Source organism: Gavia stellata, chromosome 5, assembly GCF_030936135.1.
Source record: "Gavia stellata isolate bGavSte3 chromosome 5, bGavSte3.hap2, whole genome shotgun sequence".
NCBI lineage: Eukaryota > Metazoa > Chordata > Aves > Gaviiformes > Gaviidae > Gavia > Gavia stellata.
In genome coordinates, this window is record NC_082598.1 from 17995580 (window position 1) to 18013131 (window position 17552).

A 17552-nucleotide genomic window follows, 5' to 3' on the forward strand; every position below is an offset into this window, starting at 1 on the left:
AACAAGTCAGTTATCCATACTATGCATCTTTTCAACCCCCCTTAGAGCTGATAGAAAACAGGAGGGTGTTTCAATAAGAAACACACAGTCTGCAAGTTGGATTCAGCCTAGGTAGCTCACCCACAGAACTAAGTAACCAGTTACTTAACCGCTTACCTAGTGAACTTAATCTCCTTTGTAACCTAAATCTTTAAAATAGGCAAAAGTGAACTTTAAAATAGGCAAACATATCTTGCTGTAGATACAGTAGCTGAGCATTTTTTGTCTCATTGGATGTACATTCTCCAAAGGGATTAAGACACTGGCTGGGCTTTCTTGGTTTGCTACCCCAATTGCTCCGGTGTAAGGCTCCCGTTTACAAAATGCAACTATACTCATTTTTCCAGATGATCACGTCCGGAGAGGACTTTGGGAGAGTGGCTGAGGGCAGTACCCGAGTTCGTCGGGCTTATTCAACTACCTTGCACAAACATACATTCTGGAAATCTTCTTGCCCGACGCTTCTCCTCAGCCGCAGCAGGGCCGATCTCGAGTCTGTTTTGAAACAGCCGCTCCTGCCATGAGCGCGCCCCAGGAGGCGGAGGCGAAGCCGGCCGCGACCCTGCGCCGCCTCAGCCGCAACCCTCTCCCTCCCAGCCCGTCCCACAGGAAGATGGCGGCGCGACGCATTCCGCGCGCTCCCCGACTAACGGCCGCTCGGCCGGGCCGCCCACCACTGCCCGCCCTGCCAGCGGCGCGACACGGGCCAATCCTCGACCCGCCTCCAGCGCGCGGAGACGAGCACGCGCACCCCCTCTCCCGCCGACCGATTTTCTCGCGAGACTGGGAGAGGTACTCCCGCCGAGTTTGAAGCTGGAGGCGCGGGCGCTGCGGCCGTTGCTGGTGCGCGCGCGGTGGCTGCCGGTGGCCGGTCTCCGGTGACGGCCCCGCGGCTAGAGCAGGAGGCGAGGAGCGGCTTGGCTTGGCTATTGGCCTCGGTCCGCTTGCGGTGGGCGCTCCTTCCGCCGTTAGGAGCGGCCTTGCTGCTACAGGGCCCTGTGTGGGAACAGCAGCTCTCCGCCTTCCCGGGGCGGCTCTGCGGTAAGGGGCTCCGGAGCAGGGGCGTCGTGACGTGACCGTCCCTTTCCTCTGCAGCCATGGGAGCAAAAAAGAAGCTTCTGCAAATCAAGGAAGCCTTTCAGCTGGCCCAAAAGCCTCACCAGAACCACGCGAAACTTGTTGTTGCGTTGAAGAGCACCTATAATCAGGTACGCCTGCCCTCAGGGCGTGCCAGCGGCTGGGAGGAGCGGTGACCCACCGGGCTGAGGGGAAAAGGAGGGCGCTCAGGATCTGCTCTGCTTTTGCTTCAGAGGGCAGGGGGCCTCTTCGGCCTTGTTTCCCCCAAAACAAGCGTTGAGGCCAGTATGACTAAGAAGAGCACTGCGACTTTAAAAAAAAAAAACCCAAACAACAACCAACACGCCACACGCTAAACTATTATATACAGTTTTCTCTTGCGAACATGGGTGTAAGAACAGCCCACGGCAGGTATTAATGGTGTTGCTGAAAGGTGTTTGGATATCAGAGAAGTAGGTGTGGCACATAATAATGGATGAGGGTGTCGATTGCCGTTCTGAAGCCTGTTAGCAGGTAAATGTAAACTGCAGAATGGAGCCCAACGGTCAAGACATACGCCTGCTGTGGAGTTAAAGCAAAATATTCAGTGAAGAGCGCACAACAGCGGTTGTGCCCTAACTGCTGGCTTTAGCGCTTTAAAAATTTAAATGGAAGCTGTCAATTATAAAACCATTTATTTTATTTTGCTTTTGAAAGATGAACCAAGTAGTTACCTTTTGTTGTGGTGTGATTTTTACTTTTTTCAGTTGGAAGATAAGGAAGATTTTCACGAAAAATTTATTCATTTCTTGAAATATGCTATGATAATCTACAGACGAGAACCAGCAGTGGAACAAGTGATCAATTTTGTGGCTAAATTTGTTACTTCATTTTGTCAAATGGAGCAAGAGGATGGTAGTGAGGAAAGAGAAGAAGATAATTTGCTTCTGAATTATGTGTTTAACTTTCTGCTTGAGGTATAGTAACACTTATTAAATCTTTAACATAACAAATGGAAACTTCATGCAGTGGGAAAAACTTGCTGGTGCTCGAGTTTACACCTACAAACTTATAAAGTGAAAGCAAGGCAAAGCTGGTGCTTGATGAGTAACACCACCCCCCAAACCCAAACACCCCCCCCCATAACCCAACAACTGTATTTCAAAAGTTAGGCCAATGAGAATTATAGGTCATTATAGGCTCTACTGTAGATGCATTTGTAAGTGTGAAATTGTGGAAGTGGTGTGGAAATGAATTTATACTGTTTCTTTGATAAGTAAAAATATTAAAAAGATGTTTCATACAGGTATGGTTGGCATATGTATTATTGCTTTCTCCTTATTTGCAAGTCTTATATAGAAAGAAGATCAACAGTTCCAATAGCATGAAAACACAAGTAGAATTATGTATTCTTAAACTAGTGTTTTGACATGGAAAAATTATTGATCAGGCCAAGATCACTAGACATCATTGCTAATAGCTTTTTTTTTTCCTCTAATGTTGTATGGAGACAGAGGGGTAAGTTAGCTAATGTGCTGTAATCTGCATTGAGTGGTGAGCTTGTTTCTTCCTTTGTGAAGGCATTGCTAATTATGTAAAGTGCCACTGATATAAGTGATGGGCCACAATTGTTTTCCAGCTCTAACTTTTTAATCTTACTAAAAATAAACTTAAATAGGAAAAGCTTTTGAAATACAGAAGTGCATATTTCATGTACTGTATAGAATATTAACTACTTACATGTGCATATTTATAACCTTATGTTGGAAATGAGAAAACTGTGATTATAAGAATACTTTTTTTTTTCTTTCCCTAAGTCTCACAATGCGAACAGCCATGCAGTTAGGTTTCGAACATGCCAGCTTGTTAATAAGATTTTGGGAAATATGCCAGAGAATGCCCAGATCGATGATGATTTATTTGATAGAATTAATGAAGCTATGCTGATTAGACTTAAAGATAAATTTTCGAATGTGAGAATTCAAGCTGTCTTAGCTCTGTCGAGACTTCAAGATCCTAAGGATGAAAACTGTCCTGTTGTTAACAGTAAGTAGTATTGGGTTTTTGTTAAAGAACAATATTTGCTGATTTACATTACTTTAAAACATTTTTAGGCATTTCTTTTAAGCATTGAGTAAACAAATCTTAGTGGGTATTCTTGTAATAATTTGTAAACTGTGGAGCTCTTTGCCAGAGGAGGTTGTAGATGCAAGAGTTTTGTATCTTCAAGGGGAAAAGACAGAACTGTTTGAAGGAGAGATCCACTGGTGATTAAATAACAGACAATTCATATTGGGCTCAGGCTGTTCTATGAACTGAATGTAGCTGGAGGATGGTGAAAATAATGCTGTGTTGGGAATTGGGGTGGAGATACGATACATGCTTGCTCAGTTCTTACCCTCTAAGGACCCTTTTATACTATTAACTGAATTTGTACAAAACCACTTAGAGGAGTAGAGATGGTAACAGGAAAACTCGTTTTGTCTCAAAAGTATGGCTGGCTGCTCCATGAGAGGCAAATGGGTTGCTGACATCGTTAATCTATGCTTTTTTCCCCGGCCTTTTTTTTTTTTTTTTTTTTTTAAAATCTCATTGCGTTCATGGATCAATTAGAGATGAGCACCTCAGGAACCCAGGTTTCTTGATGCTGTTTTTGTCCCTTTTGTGGGTTTCTTTGTGTATGGTATGATTCTTGATTAAACAGCTACTCCCATTGCCTCAGGTAGACGGACTGTAGGTTTGTACTAGTACAACTGTTGTTATGTAAATTGTGCCCTGCTTAAACTTTACATACTCTCTTTTGTGAAGAGAGTAAGTTAGTTGGGGATTTTTTTTGTTGTTGTTAAGGTACCTTATAAGTTGCTTATTTAGGAGCACATAAATTTCATAGGCAATCAGTCTCATAGAGCGAGAAGGGGAATTCAAGTATTCTCCGATTAAATTCTTTTTGTTACTGCTTTTAATTTTGAAGAAGGATCAAGAATATAACAAAAAGCATTACAGGACAGATTTACTAATTGATTCTTGGTGGGCTTAATGGAGATTGCAGTTTTCCATTTATAGGAAAATTTCAGGATCCACCTCAAAGATAATGAGGTTGTATAGCCAGTAAATAGAGGTCTTAAGGAGCCAACGTTTGGAAGCTTTTTTTTTTGGTCCACTAAATGACAAAGTGGGTATTTATAGGTGGGATATAGAGTAGCAATTTTCAGAGTTATTAACTGAAGATCCTATTTATCATTGCAAACACTATTTTCTTAGTTGAATTTCTTTTGAGATCATAGCTCATGATCTCAAAAGAATCTCATGTAATTACCATAAAATCTTGGGGTTGTGACCCTAAACTGTTCCCTAAATTTGTATGAGCTATGCAGGGGTGAGGGAGGTGTTTTATTAACAGCTGCTGATTTTTTTTTTTCTGAGAATTTTCTGTTTTTCTATAATGTTTCAAACTCTTATGAAAACATTATTATGACTATATTACTTTCAGTTTACAACACACTGCTTGAAAATGATTCAAATTCAGAAGTGAGGCGTGCAGTGCTGTCATGTATTGCTCCATCAGGAAGGACTTTGCCAAAAATTGTAGGCCGCACTATGGATGTAAAGGAACCTGTCAGGAAGCTAGCATATGAGGTAAATTGGATCACTTAATATTAATTTAAAAGACTGACTTAATAAAAGATTTAAAGCCATTTTCCTATATTTCACTGGTTAAACACTAAGAATGGTTAAATAATTTATTTTTACTTACCAGAATTTTTGGGGGGAGTGATTTCATACAAGTTTTCAAGTTAAAACCTTTAAACTTGACTACAGAACTTGCTTGATAGAAATTTCTGTTGTGGTGGAACTCAGCTATTCAGGATCAGAAAGTAAAAGTATCGATTATGTATAGAATCTGTTGTTTTCTTTCTATGCATTTTTTTATGTTTGTGAAGCAATTTTTCTTCTCTATTATTATGTAATAGATAATTAAGTAAAGTTAGTATCACAGCAATACTAGTGTAAAAAGGTTGCATATTTTTGGTATTCCAATTTTGAGAAGTATTGACCATTACTTATCTTTACATGTAGAGGCAAGGGCTAGAAAGTATGCTACTATGTATATTTCTCATGGAGGTGTCTTAGGCAAGATCTTCAAACACAGTGTTCAATTTTGTCACACAGAACCATCTTCTGTACTTTCTTAACTTAGATTAAATTCTGTTTTTTAACTGAATCTCTGTTAGTAGGCTTTAAGAAAAGTACATACTTTAGTCATTTCATTGCAGGTATTCATTGCTTTTGGAGCTTTAAAGAGAGAGAATAGTTTTCATATCCACGTGTTGCATTCAAGCAGAGCTGCGAGGCTTCTAAGCTATTTGTTAACTTCATTCTTACTTTATTTAATTTTACATTTTACTCTATGCACAAGAATCTGCTTGTTAATGTATTACTATAATGCTGATGGTATAGGTGTTAACAGGCTTTTATTGACTTATGGTTTCTGTGGATGGATAAAACAGAGTTTAAACCCACAGGTAGTTAATGAATTCAGTTGTTATTGTTTGTAGAAATGTATTTTAATGTCTTAATTTTTTTTGAGGTTTTGGCAGAAAAAGTTCACATGAGAGCTCTGTCAATAGCACAGAGAGTAAAATTGTTGGAACAAGGACTTAATGACAGATCAGGTAAGAGATCATCTTTCTCAGCGTCTTAATACAAAAATTTGAGAGAATACTTTCTAATGTTTTGGGGATGATTTGTGTGGAAGCTGTGATGCCCCTGAATAAGGAGCTTAAAGGGAGTCATGAGGTACCAGGAAATGTTTAAGCACAAGAAATTCTGCTTGCTGCTTTGATTTTTCCAGTCCTCTGATAGTGGACAAACCAGAGAAGCATTGCACTTCCAAAAAACTGGAAAGCCACTGAGCTCTAAAATAAGACCAAATGCTATTAAAATTAAAAAAAACCAACAATGTAATTAAACACAGAATTGGAAAAATGTAATTATTTAATTCAGTGTATTTTAAAACATGTTTCATTACGGATATTTTTGTAACTAATAAATATATTAAAGAATTGAAATATAAACACTAATATCAGTTTGATAATTATTTGAAAATATTTCCTATGTGCATTCAGAGAGAAATCTGCTCAGCTCGTTAGTTTTTCATTTAACTAACTGATTTTCTTTTTTAATGAATTTTTGATTGACCTTCATTCATTTCATCATGAAGGAGGTTTATTCTTTTTGAGGTCTTCTGTACTGTACCATTTTTATATAAAAAGCTATTCGGAGTGTACCCATAATTGTGTGTGGTGGTGGTGTTGCCAAAAGATCAAAAGGTCATATGCATCTGAGTGACTCAATTTTGGCCTGCCTACATAGAATGTGACTTTTTTTTTTCCCAACAATAGCAATTATAGATGTGAAATTTACAATAAAAGCTGCCAGTTTTACTTAAGTGCTACTGTGTTATCCACATACTTTGTTTGGAAAGTCTGTACTAAGCCCTGTGGAATTTTACTCCGAGAATTTTCCTTGCTTAGTGATGTGTTGCTTGTGAACTGTGTGGGTATTCACTTAGAGAACAAGACAAAAAGTACTTTGTTCATTGGTAACTGAAGCTCTTAAAGGTGTGTCATGTATGCATGTGGGGTTTTTTTCTTCTTGGGTAGCTGGGGATCATGTTAGTATGTTCTTGACAGCAAAGGAAGAGAGGATCAGCTGAGTGCTTTCTTATGCTGTATAGAACTACACTTAAAAAGAAGTCCTCCTTGTGTATAATAAGTCTTAATTAGCATTTTTCCCCACCTACCATGAATTGTTCTATAGTAGTCTAATGAAGTTTGTCAGGTTTTGTTTTTGAAGTCCTGCACTGAAAAACCCATGTTCTGGATTCTCTTTCTTATTGGTACACTAGTTTGCTGTTTGACCTAACTAGCCACTTCTTGTCTGCTGGCTGCCATCCCCCCCACCCCCAATAATATTTGATCTTTACAGATAATCCTTTTGTTTTAAGGTGAAAGCATTTCCGTTTTAGTAATCTTTCAAAAGTGGGGGGGAAGCTACCTTCACTATTTTTTTCCTTTGATCCTTCACCAAGGCTTTGTTGTATTCCGTTACTGAGAAGGTACGGCATTTCTACATGACCTGTGTTTCAGTGACATTGAGGTGTTCAACGTAAAGAACTGCCTTCTTTTGTGATCTAGAGCAGATACTTTCTCTGTTGGTGTCTATCTCTTCCTTAGGATGATTCTTCATCCCAGCTATTGAGGACTTGTTCTTTTTCTTGACACCTAGAAGCACAAGATAAAATATCTGTCAGGGTATGTAGCCTCACTGATATCATCGATATCGTATGCTCTTTGGTGGGCAAAAGAGGTTAATGTTCCAAAATGGCTGCATTTACATATACATCCACTAGTATTCCTTCATTTTGATCTGTTTTGTGAATTCTATAACCCTGAATATGTATATCTTTATTGAATTTGCTTACTTGAGTAACTCCCAAGCTAACAAGAGAGGAACCTGCTCGTTCAAGGTTGCTAGGTTGAAATTTTGGATGTTTTTGCAGATCAGCTTCAGAACAAGGATAATTAAACAAGACCTGGAAGACATAATCTAGATTCTGCTTGGTTCTACTTTTCAGGGTGCTTTTCCGGAGTCAGTTCTCCACTTGCATTCTCTTTCATTTTACTACATTCTTCTAGTTTATGGTTTTCACCTTCTTGGAGAGGTTTCTCATTCTTAGGACCTTAATTTAGCTCTTTCAAGGCCTTTTTACAGCTCTTTTTGAACTTTTGACTATATTTAAGTGCTGTCTTTATTGTCATAAGTTACATATAAGAGGAAAGATGAATGTTCTCAGTGTGTGTGAACTTCACTGTTTCCCTTATAAGGGATATTGTTTTCTAAAAGGTCCTAAGAGCATACTTGTTTTACTCCTTAGTTGTTATGTATGTTTTTACTTCCACCAGACTATTACCCCTTCTACTTCCCTGTTTAAATCTGTGTGTATTTATTAGATGTACATATTCTAGATGTTTCCATAAATACTTTCTTCCTTGACTTAAATAGTACTCCACTGATCGAGAAATTATTTGTTCATTGTGGCAATGGAGAGGAGGGACTTAAAGTATCTTTACGTAAATTTCATAATCCAGTTGAGTAATTGAATTAACACAAGAATTCTGTGTGGCAGATCAGACTGAAGGTCTGTACAGTAGTATCCTGCCTCCAGAAGCAGCCAATTTGTAAATGCCTGAAACAGAGCAAGTACATAACAATGCTTCCTCAGAATATTTCCTTGCTCTACAGGAGTTCATGGTTTGTAGATTTTCTGGGTTGAGGTGCTGTCTTTAGATGTAGCTGTTTTTTGGACAGAAGGGTGTTTTGTTTTTTTTTTTTTTATTCCTGGGGGGGGGAGGGAAATATGTTGCCTCAAAAATGTAGTAGTGCTCCATAGGTAGTTCTTGTTTAACTGTTGTTTTTTAATTCTTTTAAGGTTAGGTTAAGGTCAATTATATAATAACTTACTTCCAAAAAGCCTTCTATAGAAAAATGATTTGTGAAAGTATGTTGAAAACTTGGTATTTCTTGACCTTTAACATTTTAAACCATTTAAATTCCTGTATTATTAGATGCTGTTAAGGAGGTAATGAAGAAGAAGCTGCTGCAAGCCTGGTTACGATTGACTGAAGGGGATGTTTTAGAGTTGCTTCATCGACTGGATGTGGAAAACTGCCCAGAAGTGGCCATCCCAGTACTAAATGCCTTGTTTTCATTATCACCACTTCATGACTTTGTTCAGAATTGTAAAAACCTTGACAGCAGGTATGCAGATCAGTTTTCATTTCTGAAAAATGAATATTTTGTATAAGAATATTAAATCAAAGTTTATATCTAAATGATGAACAGAGTAACTATTACCTGTGATAAAAGACTGATATTGTGATGTAAGCCATGATGTCTCCCTGGTGTTTGTGTCCTTAAGTGTTTTGGATATGTTTTTTCTTTTTTAAAAGATCTGTGTTAAACAGCTGAAAATGATTGTGCCAGATAAGCAAGAGGAAGAAAGGAAAAATGTCTTTGACATCTTGTTTCCTGAACACCCCAAAAATCACACTCTTAGAATTTAAGAGGGGGCAGTAAATTAATCCGCTAAACAAGCTTTTCTATGAGTAACAACTTAGTCTCATTTGTTTTATTTCCTGTAATGTCTGTACAGCTTACAATAAAGGCAATGCTCTAGCTTACCCCCACAACTGTGGTTTCCTCTTCTTTTAACCTGTGGTAATGAAAAGCTCCTTTTCTCCCCTTCCTACTCCCTCTTGGTAATGCTTCTGGTCCTTCTCACACATTTTGTAGTCCTCTTTGGCTTCCCTCTATCCTTTCTGCTGAGCTAGAGGCAGCACAATTTGGGGCTGGTTCAGTTATCCATGAACTGTTTGGAGAATTAATCAGAATGAAATTATTTGGCTTGTGTTTCATCCTTCTTTTGAGAGTATTTTACTTGTGTTGACAGAGCTTGTCAGAAGTTGGTATCTCAGAGGCTTTTTTTTCTTGTGTTAATGTTTGGTAGAATTTGACTAAGTGAGTTCCTAAGCCATGAAGACGATGGCGTGATGAATATTAAGATCCATAAGGCAAAAATGAAGGGGGGAAGAAAACAAGAAATTAGAAGTGGTATGAAATTGCTAAGGGAAGAAAAAAAGGTGTGAGAAGAAACAGCTTGAGTTAATTGAGGCAACCAGAGTGGAATAATTATTAACAGTGGTAGGAGTCTAATCTCAGATGATAAACTTAAATGACAAATTGTCACTGATTAAAAAGTTATAAGAAAATCTTATTCCGTGTTTTGTGGGAAAATGTGTAATGTCATAATATGAAGTGTCTTACATTGTAGTAGTAGTTTATGACAGATTTTTGAAATAGGTAGATGCTACTTGCATTGCACTCTAAAGCTATAGATGTGGGCCTGTCTGGCTTTAAAAAGCATCAATAATGGTGAAATAACTTTCTTACAGCCTCTGGAAATGTGCCAATACCTTAAGAGGTTCAAAGGAAAAATTTATATAATTATGGACTTGTCAGTCTGATTTTTATCCTGCACAAAACGAAGCTTCTGTTTTGAAAGATTGGCGTAACTGAGTGTTTTTTGAAGAAGTAGATCTGTTAGACTAATGACATCTTGAGAAATGAGTGAAATTATTCAGCTGCTAATGAGGTTATTTGATTTATGGAAAATATTAGGCTTGTTTTTGTGTGATGGTTCTGACTACAGCTTGAGTGATGCAGTATCAGTATGATAAATGCTTAGATTTTTGAAGTCTATGATTTCTGTTTGTTAAATTTACTTTTAAATAAAGACTTGTCAGACTAATGGGAAGCCATCAAAGGATCAGTTTTCATCTACATGTTGCTGAGGGTTTTTTGTTTTCTTTTTTTGTGTGTGTGAGCAACATAAAAGAAATCATGATTGATAGTTTGCAAGTAAAATGAGATTCAAGGGAGTAAAAAATACCACTGACAGTGATACTTTGTTTTTCCTGTTTTGAGGTAGAATTACTGCACGACTTAATCTTTGTTTTCAGAAGCAGAACATTATATGCCATGCTTAGCATGGAAAAGACTATGACTGTAAAAAGGAGTGGAGGTCCTATGACTGCTAAACTGAGGATGAGCTTACAGAGATGCTGAGAAGCGGTTCTACTTTTTGCATTTGACATACTATGATTCCTACTCGAATATTATGTGAAGGTTTTGTATTAAGAACGGAAGAAGCAATTTATAAACAGAGGCTGAAAAATAATTTAATGTGCTTGTTGCACTTCTGCAGATTAATGGAGTTCAGTTTTCCAGACTTGTACAGTGATAACAATGTTTCATAGAGTTGAAGTATTTGGGTGATTGCTCTAGGAGGTCTGAAGCTCTGAACAGAATCTTTCTGCAAACTGATATGAACAATCTTGATTTAAAATACTGAAAAGTGCAATGTCATGAGAGGCTCAAGGAGCTCCGTGTCCTCACTTATGAAAGAGGAAGTTATTTTTGTCAGTCTTTAAGTATTTCTGTGGGGAATACCTTTGACAGGATTTTATTTTCATCTTGGGAAATAATCTATTTCTGTGCATTTGTTGTCTTTGACCCTATTTTATTTATCTCTCTGTATTTACTTATTTATTTTTGTTTAGAAAATTGATTCCACTGGAAGACTTAACAGCTGAGAATGTGTTATATTGGAGATGTCTTTGTGAATATCTAAAATCAAAAGGTGAAGAAGGTGAAGATTTGCTAGAACAGATGTTGCCAGAACCAGCTATATATGCAGATTATTTATTAAGGTACATTGCATTTAAAATAAATCTCTTACCACTAGAATAGGTTTTTTTTTTTTTTCTTTTAAAGTAGAGAACACTTCTTTCATTCAACTATTTAGGTTTCCTCCTGAACAGTGATTTTCACTTGAACAGTGATTATTTTTTTTATAAAATTTTTGACAGGATTTACTTCTTTTAAACAAAAACTGTAAAAAGCAAGTTTATAACTTGAACACAATTTTTGGAATGTCCTTTCTCATGAATTATCAGCAAGATGGACTGCTAGATTGATAGTATATAATTGTTTGGCTTTTAAGATAATAGAATAATTGTTCTGTAATATGCAGCTATCCTTTGTCCATCTGTTAGTATGTAGGTTGCTGTGTGTTTGCTAAGAGTTTGTGGAAAGGTTTTTGGAGCTTGCAGAAACTGATACTTTTTTCATTGTTGTACCTTGAAAATAAACTAAAATTTGGCAGCTGTCCCCAAGAGAAGTGTTTTTGAAACTGAAAGTTCATTACCTTCTCTTTCCCCTGCTCAGGCAGGCATGCTTCCCAAAAACTTATGTTTGAAGGCAGTGACAGAGCGGCTAAATGACCCAGTTACAGAACGTTTAATTGGGAAAAAACAATTAAACTTTTGTTAAGTCAATCATTTTACCAAAGTAAGAAAGGTAAATTTTTTTGTCTCAGTGGGATACTTCAGTCTTAGCATAGAATTTATGTTTGTGAGCATGGAGAATGCTCATTTGCAAGTACAATACTTCAGTTGAGTGAAGCTTCCTGAAATGATTATAAATCAGATCTGCTGAAAAATGCATTGTTTTGATAGATGTTTCCAATTGAAAATATGCATCTTCCTTTCTCACTTCAGTGGGTGAGGTATAGTAGTACTACTCATACAAATCGTTGCTACTTTTCAATGTGGAATGTGCTAACATGCTTCATAAACATTTAATAAATGAAGTGTCTGTGCTGCCTTAATTTTGAAATGTGGATTCAGTCTGGTGGATTTAAATTAATTATGAATGAATAAATTTACGAGTGCATAAAACATTTGTTCTCCAAAAAAGGTTTTCTTTTTTCCATCCGCTCTTCAATTATCTTCCCCTTCAGGAAGAGGCTGAGTAAGATTAATTAGGTTTGCTGGTACTTGTTTGTAGTATCAGCTGTTTATCTGTTCATTGGTGAGCTGTGCCACCAGTTGTTTCAGGTAAGATTTGCAATTGTGCAATCAAAGTCTTTATTTGCACTGTGAGAGTATCAATTAGGAGGAGCAAGAAACTACAAGTCATTAAGAAAAAATGCAGAATTGTAAGCTTCATTTAGATATTTCACTATTATCTGGTGCAGGTAACATCATTGTTAAATGATTGGAAACTGCTGCCTACATTGTAATTTCAAATGTTCTTAAATAGTAGCTACATACAAAGTTTTTGTCCTAACTTTGAAGAAATTTTTAAAATTTGCTAAATTTAATGACCCGTTGCTGAAAAGTATCTGCAAAGCTGTGTTAAAAATAAGCACATTCTTCAGAGCTCAGATCAGTATTTCAATTTTATGTATTACGTTATATTCAGGATTGAATTTTATGCACAATGTGTTTCACTCCAGATTTCTGAATGTGCATGTTATTATTGATGGATAAAATTTCAGTAAAAGAGCAATGACTCTAGAAAAATAAAGAAACGGAACAAACTTATTACAGTTTCCGTGCTATGTGGCTGAGTGTATCTGACAACAGAGTGTTGTTCTTCTGTAATGGCATACTTGATCAGATAAAGAATTTAAAATTCACTGAACACTTTAATGGTTTTCTTGTATTTTGTCTTGTAGGCAATATAAGACTTCTGAACATGTAAAAGAATACATAGTACCTAAATATGCAGAAAAATACTGGTTGTATAAATGGTACATTTATACATTTATTCCTAAGATGATGTCTTTATGCAGGGCTACAGAACTGAAATTACTGTACAAGCATAACTTGCCATTTTCTGTTTCTTACTGTTTTGCATTCTCAAACAAGGGATTTTTTAAATGAAGTGCATTATTTTAAAACTGTACATTATTAGGTATAAAAAACTTTCTGGAACTATTAATCTATGAAAAGGAGAACACAAACATAAGTTTTTAAGGCTTGTAACTAAGGTAACCACTTGTTTATACAGGACAGGAAAGTGGTGGCGTTTTGGATTTTTTTTTTTGAGGGGGGGAGTGTTTGTGGGGGGTGTTTTGTGAGGTGTTTTTTTACTTTCCAACAATGTTTCTGAATGTAATTTTATCTGTTCTATTTGGATTCAGCTATCTTCAAAATATGCCAGTTCTTAGTGAAGAACAAAAAGAAGACTTTACTTGTTTTGAAAACCTGATGACAAAAGAATTTATAGGCCAGCAACTGATTCTTATCATAGGCTGCATGGATGCCACAGAAGAGGGAGGAAGGTAAACTTAAATACAAAATCTTTGTTACTAAGCTTATGGCACTTATGCCTGTGGACAGGCATAGAGTCTCTATTGGGAAAATAACCTGATCAAACAGACAAAATACACTTCTAATGCTAGCTGGAAAAAAGGCATGGTCTCTCCGATGGAATGGTTCCCAAAAGTGTGCCAAATATCATCTGCTTACTTATTGCTATACATTGCTTATGGAAAAATGATTTTTAATGCAGATACAACATTGTTTGGGGAGAAAAAATTCAGTTGTTTTCATAATGTGTTCTTGATATTATGAAGTTACAAGACTGTTCATTTGGAACTTAGTATATAAAAAATTAAAGGAGACAAATGTATTACTACTTACCAGATGACTTGTAGTAAGTAGCCTGTGTGTTTCTTATGTTTTTAAGCTCAGTCTGATAAGGCCTAAAATGTTACAGGTGTTTTAGATGCCAAGTTGAATTGGATTGTGTTAACTGAGTGATTCCTATAATTTGGACAGCCTTTTGATGTGAAGTAAGAGTGAATAAATTTGGAAGTTCATACCCTCAGAAGCATTTTATGAAAACTTGCAGTTATGATAGTACAAACACAGCAATAATTTCAAACCCTCAGTGGAATGCATTATATGTAATACTAGACTGGCAGGACAGTTTAACTTGTAGGTTTTTTTTTTTTTTTAGTTTCCAGCCAGATAATTTCTATGAAAGCATTCTACAGTATTGATACTCTGACTGTTTTCTGCTGGTATGACCTTTCATTGGACAGTAGTGACAGCTGCTTAAAAAAATCAGCATTTTCTGATCAAGAGAAATGAGGTAAAATCAGGAAAAGACAAACATTGCTAAGTAAGGAAAAAATATTCAGCAGTTAATATAGCTAAAGAAAAGTTTCCATTATAATGTATTATAGAATCTTCCTCACACTGACTCAAAGTGGGTAAAATATTAACTCTTACATCTTCCATTTTCTTGAATAAGCAAACAGATTGATTGGTTTTTTTTCTCTTTAATGCAGAAAGCATCTGTTAGTTACTTTACAAAAGATTCTCATTCTACCTGAAACTTCAACAGCCCTTATATCTCTGCTTGCAGAAAGATTACTCAGTATCGTTAAGGATGATGACAGAAGGATTCAAATTGTAAGTAATTCTAAAGGCCCATTGTTTTCTAGGCTCTGCTTTCCCTGTACATCAAACAGCCTTTACGAAGCTTTCTAACAGAAATATCAGGAATTAAAATCTTTTTAGTTTGGAAAAGCATATATGTTTTTCTCCCCCTTTTTTTTTGGCATAGCTGCTGTGGTTTTCTAAGGCGCTTTAGAGTATTTGGCTGGTGTTGTAAATGTAATCCTCCAATTAGGAAAGTATTACACTTTGACAGCCTGTTTCAGAATCCTTTGTCATAGTAGAGCCAAACAGTTTTGACTAGAACATTCAAAGTGAAGATAACGTACATTTCCAAGTTTCAGATTTCTCTTCCCTTGTTTTAGCTGAGATGGGTACTAAAAGCACTTACAAGAAAAGTATTTTATACACTACAGTCTTTATATACAGCATAATTATTTAAACTTGACTCCTGAAAAATGGACCCTTGGTTTTGCTCAAATTTTTTAAATGAACCCTGGACTTAAGGACAGAGACCACTTTTGGAAAATCTCGATCCAGTGGGTAAAGCTAGGATACAGGTTTGTTACATGATTATAATGAAAGAGCTATGGTAATCTTAGCATTATAGTGCCATAGTAATAGTACATGTGTGCATTTCTATTATTCTAGTGAAATACACTGATTCAATACATTCTGTTGATTTGGGTACAGCTTGAGAGGAAGTTAAACTGAGGTAATGTGATACAAGATAAATCAAATTAAGACTATCCTGTCTCATTCAGTCTTTAGTTTTCCTCATGTTTCATCTCATTTTTATTACCGTAATGGGTCTGACTTTAAAGAAAACCCCTAACCAACTGAAAAACTCTCAGCCTGCTTCTGCTTCTAGTTCTATGCATGTATTTGGCTTGAAATTACTTAAGTGGCTTCTTATACTACATATGGTGGTTTATAGACCTTTAAATGATAGTGTTCTTAGTTGTATTTTGATTGAAGTAGTAACAGATGAATAAACCTTACTCTCATTACCGGCAATTCTTTTTAAAGCATGTGTTCAGCCCTAGAGGAGATGGTGCCTGTGAACTGTTGGCATAGAAACTGCTTACCTTATTCATGGATATACAGTCTTCTATTTTCTTGCTTTCCTAGCTAAATGGTTAGACTATGTATTGTCAAATTGAGGATTTATTTGCAGTGAATTAGCTGTTAAAGAAAACTGCATAGATGTTCAATACTTTTTCAGAAGGATGGTATTTTAAATTTGGAAAAGTGAAATGCTTAGTACCTGACATCTGAGCTGAAATTAATGGCACTAATATACTGTTTGTAACAATAGATTGCAGAAATTATATCAGAAGTTCGTGAGCCAGTTGTTGCAGTCAACCAGCCTGTTGATGTTGCCGAAATAAGAAGGCGGGAGATTAAGGTAAGCAGATTTTAGTTAACAAGAAAAATATTTTTTTATGCATATCCATCTAATAAGAGTTTTATTTAGTAGTGTATTATTGGTTAGTGTCAATAGTGTTTTGTTGGCTAATACCATGAAGGTTATGGTATTATATTAATTTTCTTTCTACTTTATATTTCAGTTGGCTGAAATAAAAGTGAAACTTTTTGAAGCAAAAGAAGCTTTGGAAGAATGCATTACTCTGCAGGATTTTAATAGAGCGTCAGTATTAAAAGAGAAAATAACTGAGTTGGAACACACAAAAAATGATCTGATAAAAGAAGCAGAGCAACCTGAAATTAAAGAAATGCGTGTGGAGAAGGTCTCTTTTCCCTTCCTGTATTCCCAAGTGCTGGTTATGTTTTGACATTTATTCATAGTTTTAAAAGAAAGTGTAGTTTGGCCTTGTATAATTTAAATTTTAAAAATTGAAAATGAACATTTATGGTATTAGTATTCTCCTTCTGCATGTATAGACGCTGGTGATATGCTCTAGCAAAAAATGGATTACAGTTAAACTGCTCTTTTGTCTTTGAGTAACTAAAGAAGTCTAAAAGGGTCTTGTTTTTACTGCTTCTACTCTTTAACTGAAAACATGAGCCTGAATCTCTTTTCATCATAGTTTATAGACAGATTTTGATTAATATTCTTGTACAACAAATGTGTAGTGGACAGGAGATGTTTATTTGGGTAGGAGAAAATTATGATTAATGTCCCCATTCTCCTTATTACAGCCACCATTTGTGTTAATAACCTTTTTCTCTTTTCCCTGACCCACTTGAAGAATGATCCTGAAACACTGTTGAAGTGTCTGATGATGTGTTACGAGCTTTTGAAGATCATGTCCCTTTCTAAAGGAATTGGTCCAACCATTAATGAAATCATTGAATCTCTGGTAAGTAGGAATAAATACTGTTTACATTATAATAAAAATGGATACATCATAGCTGGCCCTTAGGTGCTGGCAGGATGGTTTGTGATTATTTCACAATCACTTTGCTGTGTCCGTAGTGCTGTGTCTGGTGCTTTTAAGCCTTCCCAGAACCTTGTGTCTTGGAGGTGCAGTCCAGATACACTGTTCTGAGCTCCTATGCCAGAACTGGTTGTGGCAGACAGATACTAAAATAAAACAAGAATATGGTAAATATTTGGGT

The 17552-nt window shown here is 36.4% G+C and overlaps 1 protein-coding gene across 1 annotated transcript in view; it reads left to right on the forward strand.

The window, feature by feature from the left end:
* The first annotated feature begins 1136 nt into the window (after nt 1–1136).
* The window catches only part of NCAPG (non-SMC condensin I complex subunit G), a 32061-nt gene continuing 15645 nt past the window's right edge, over nt 1137–17552 (forward strand). Inside the window, exons 1-12 of the mRNA XM_059817705.1 lie at nt 1137–1247; nt 1863–2072; nt 2913–3141; nt 4586–4731; nt 5684–5768; nt 8724–8916; nt 11277–11426; nt 13706–13846; nt 14861–14984; nt 16288–16377; nt 16541–16720; nt 17183–17293. Of these exons, the coding sequence (XP_059673688.1) occupies nt 1137–1247; nt 1863–2072; nt 2913–3141; nt 4586–4731; nt 5684–5768; nt 8724–8916; nt 11277–11426; nt 13706–13846; nt 14861–14984; nt 16288–16377; nt 16541–16720; nt 17183–17293 (1770 nt within the window). The remainder of the gene's footprint in view (nt 1248–1862; nt 2073–2912; nt 3142–4585; nt 4732–5683; nt 5769–8723; nt 8917–11276; nt 11427–13705; nt 13847–14860; nt 14985–16287; nt 16378–16540; nt 16721–17182; nt 17294–17552) is intronic.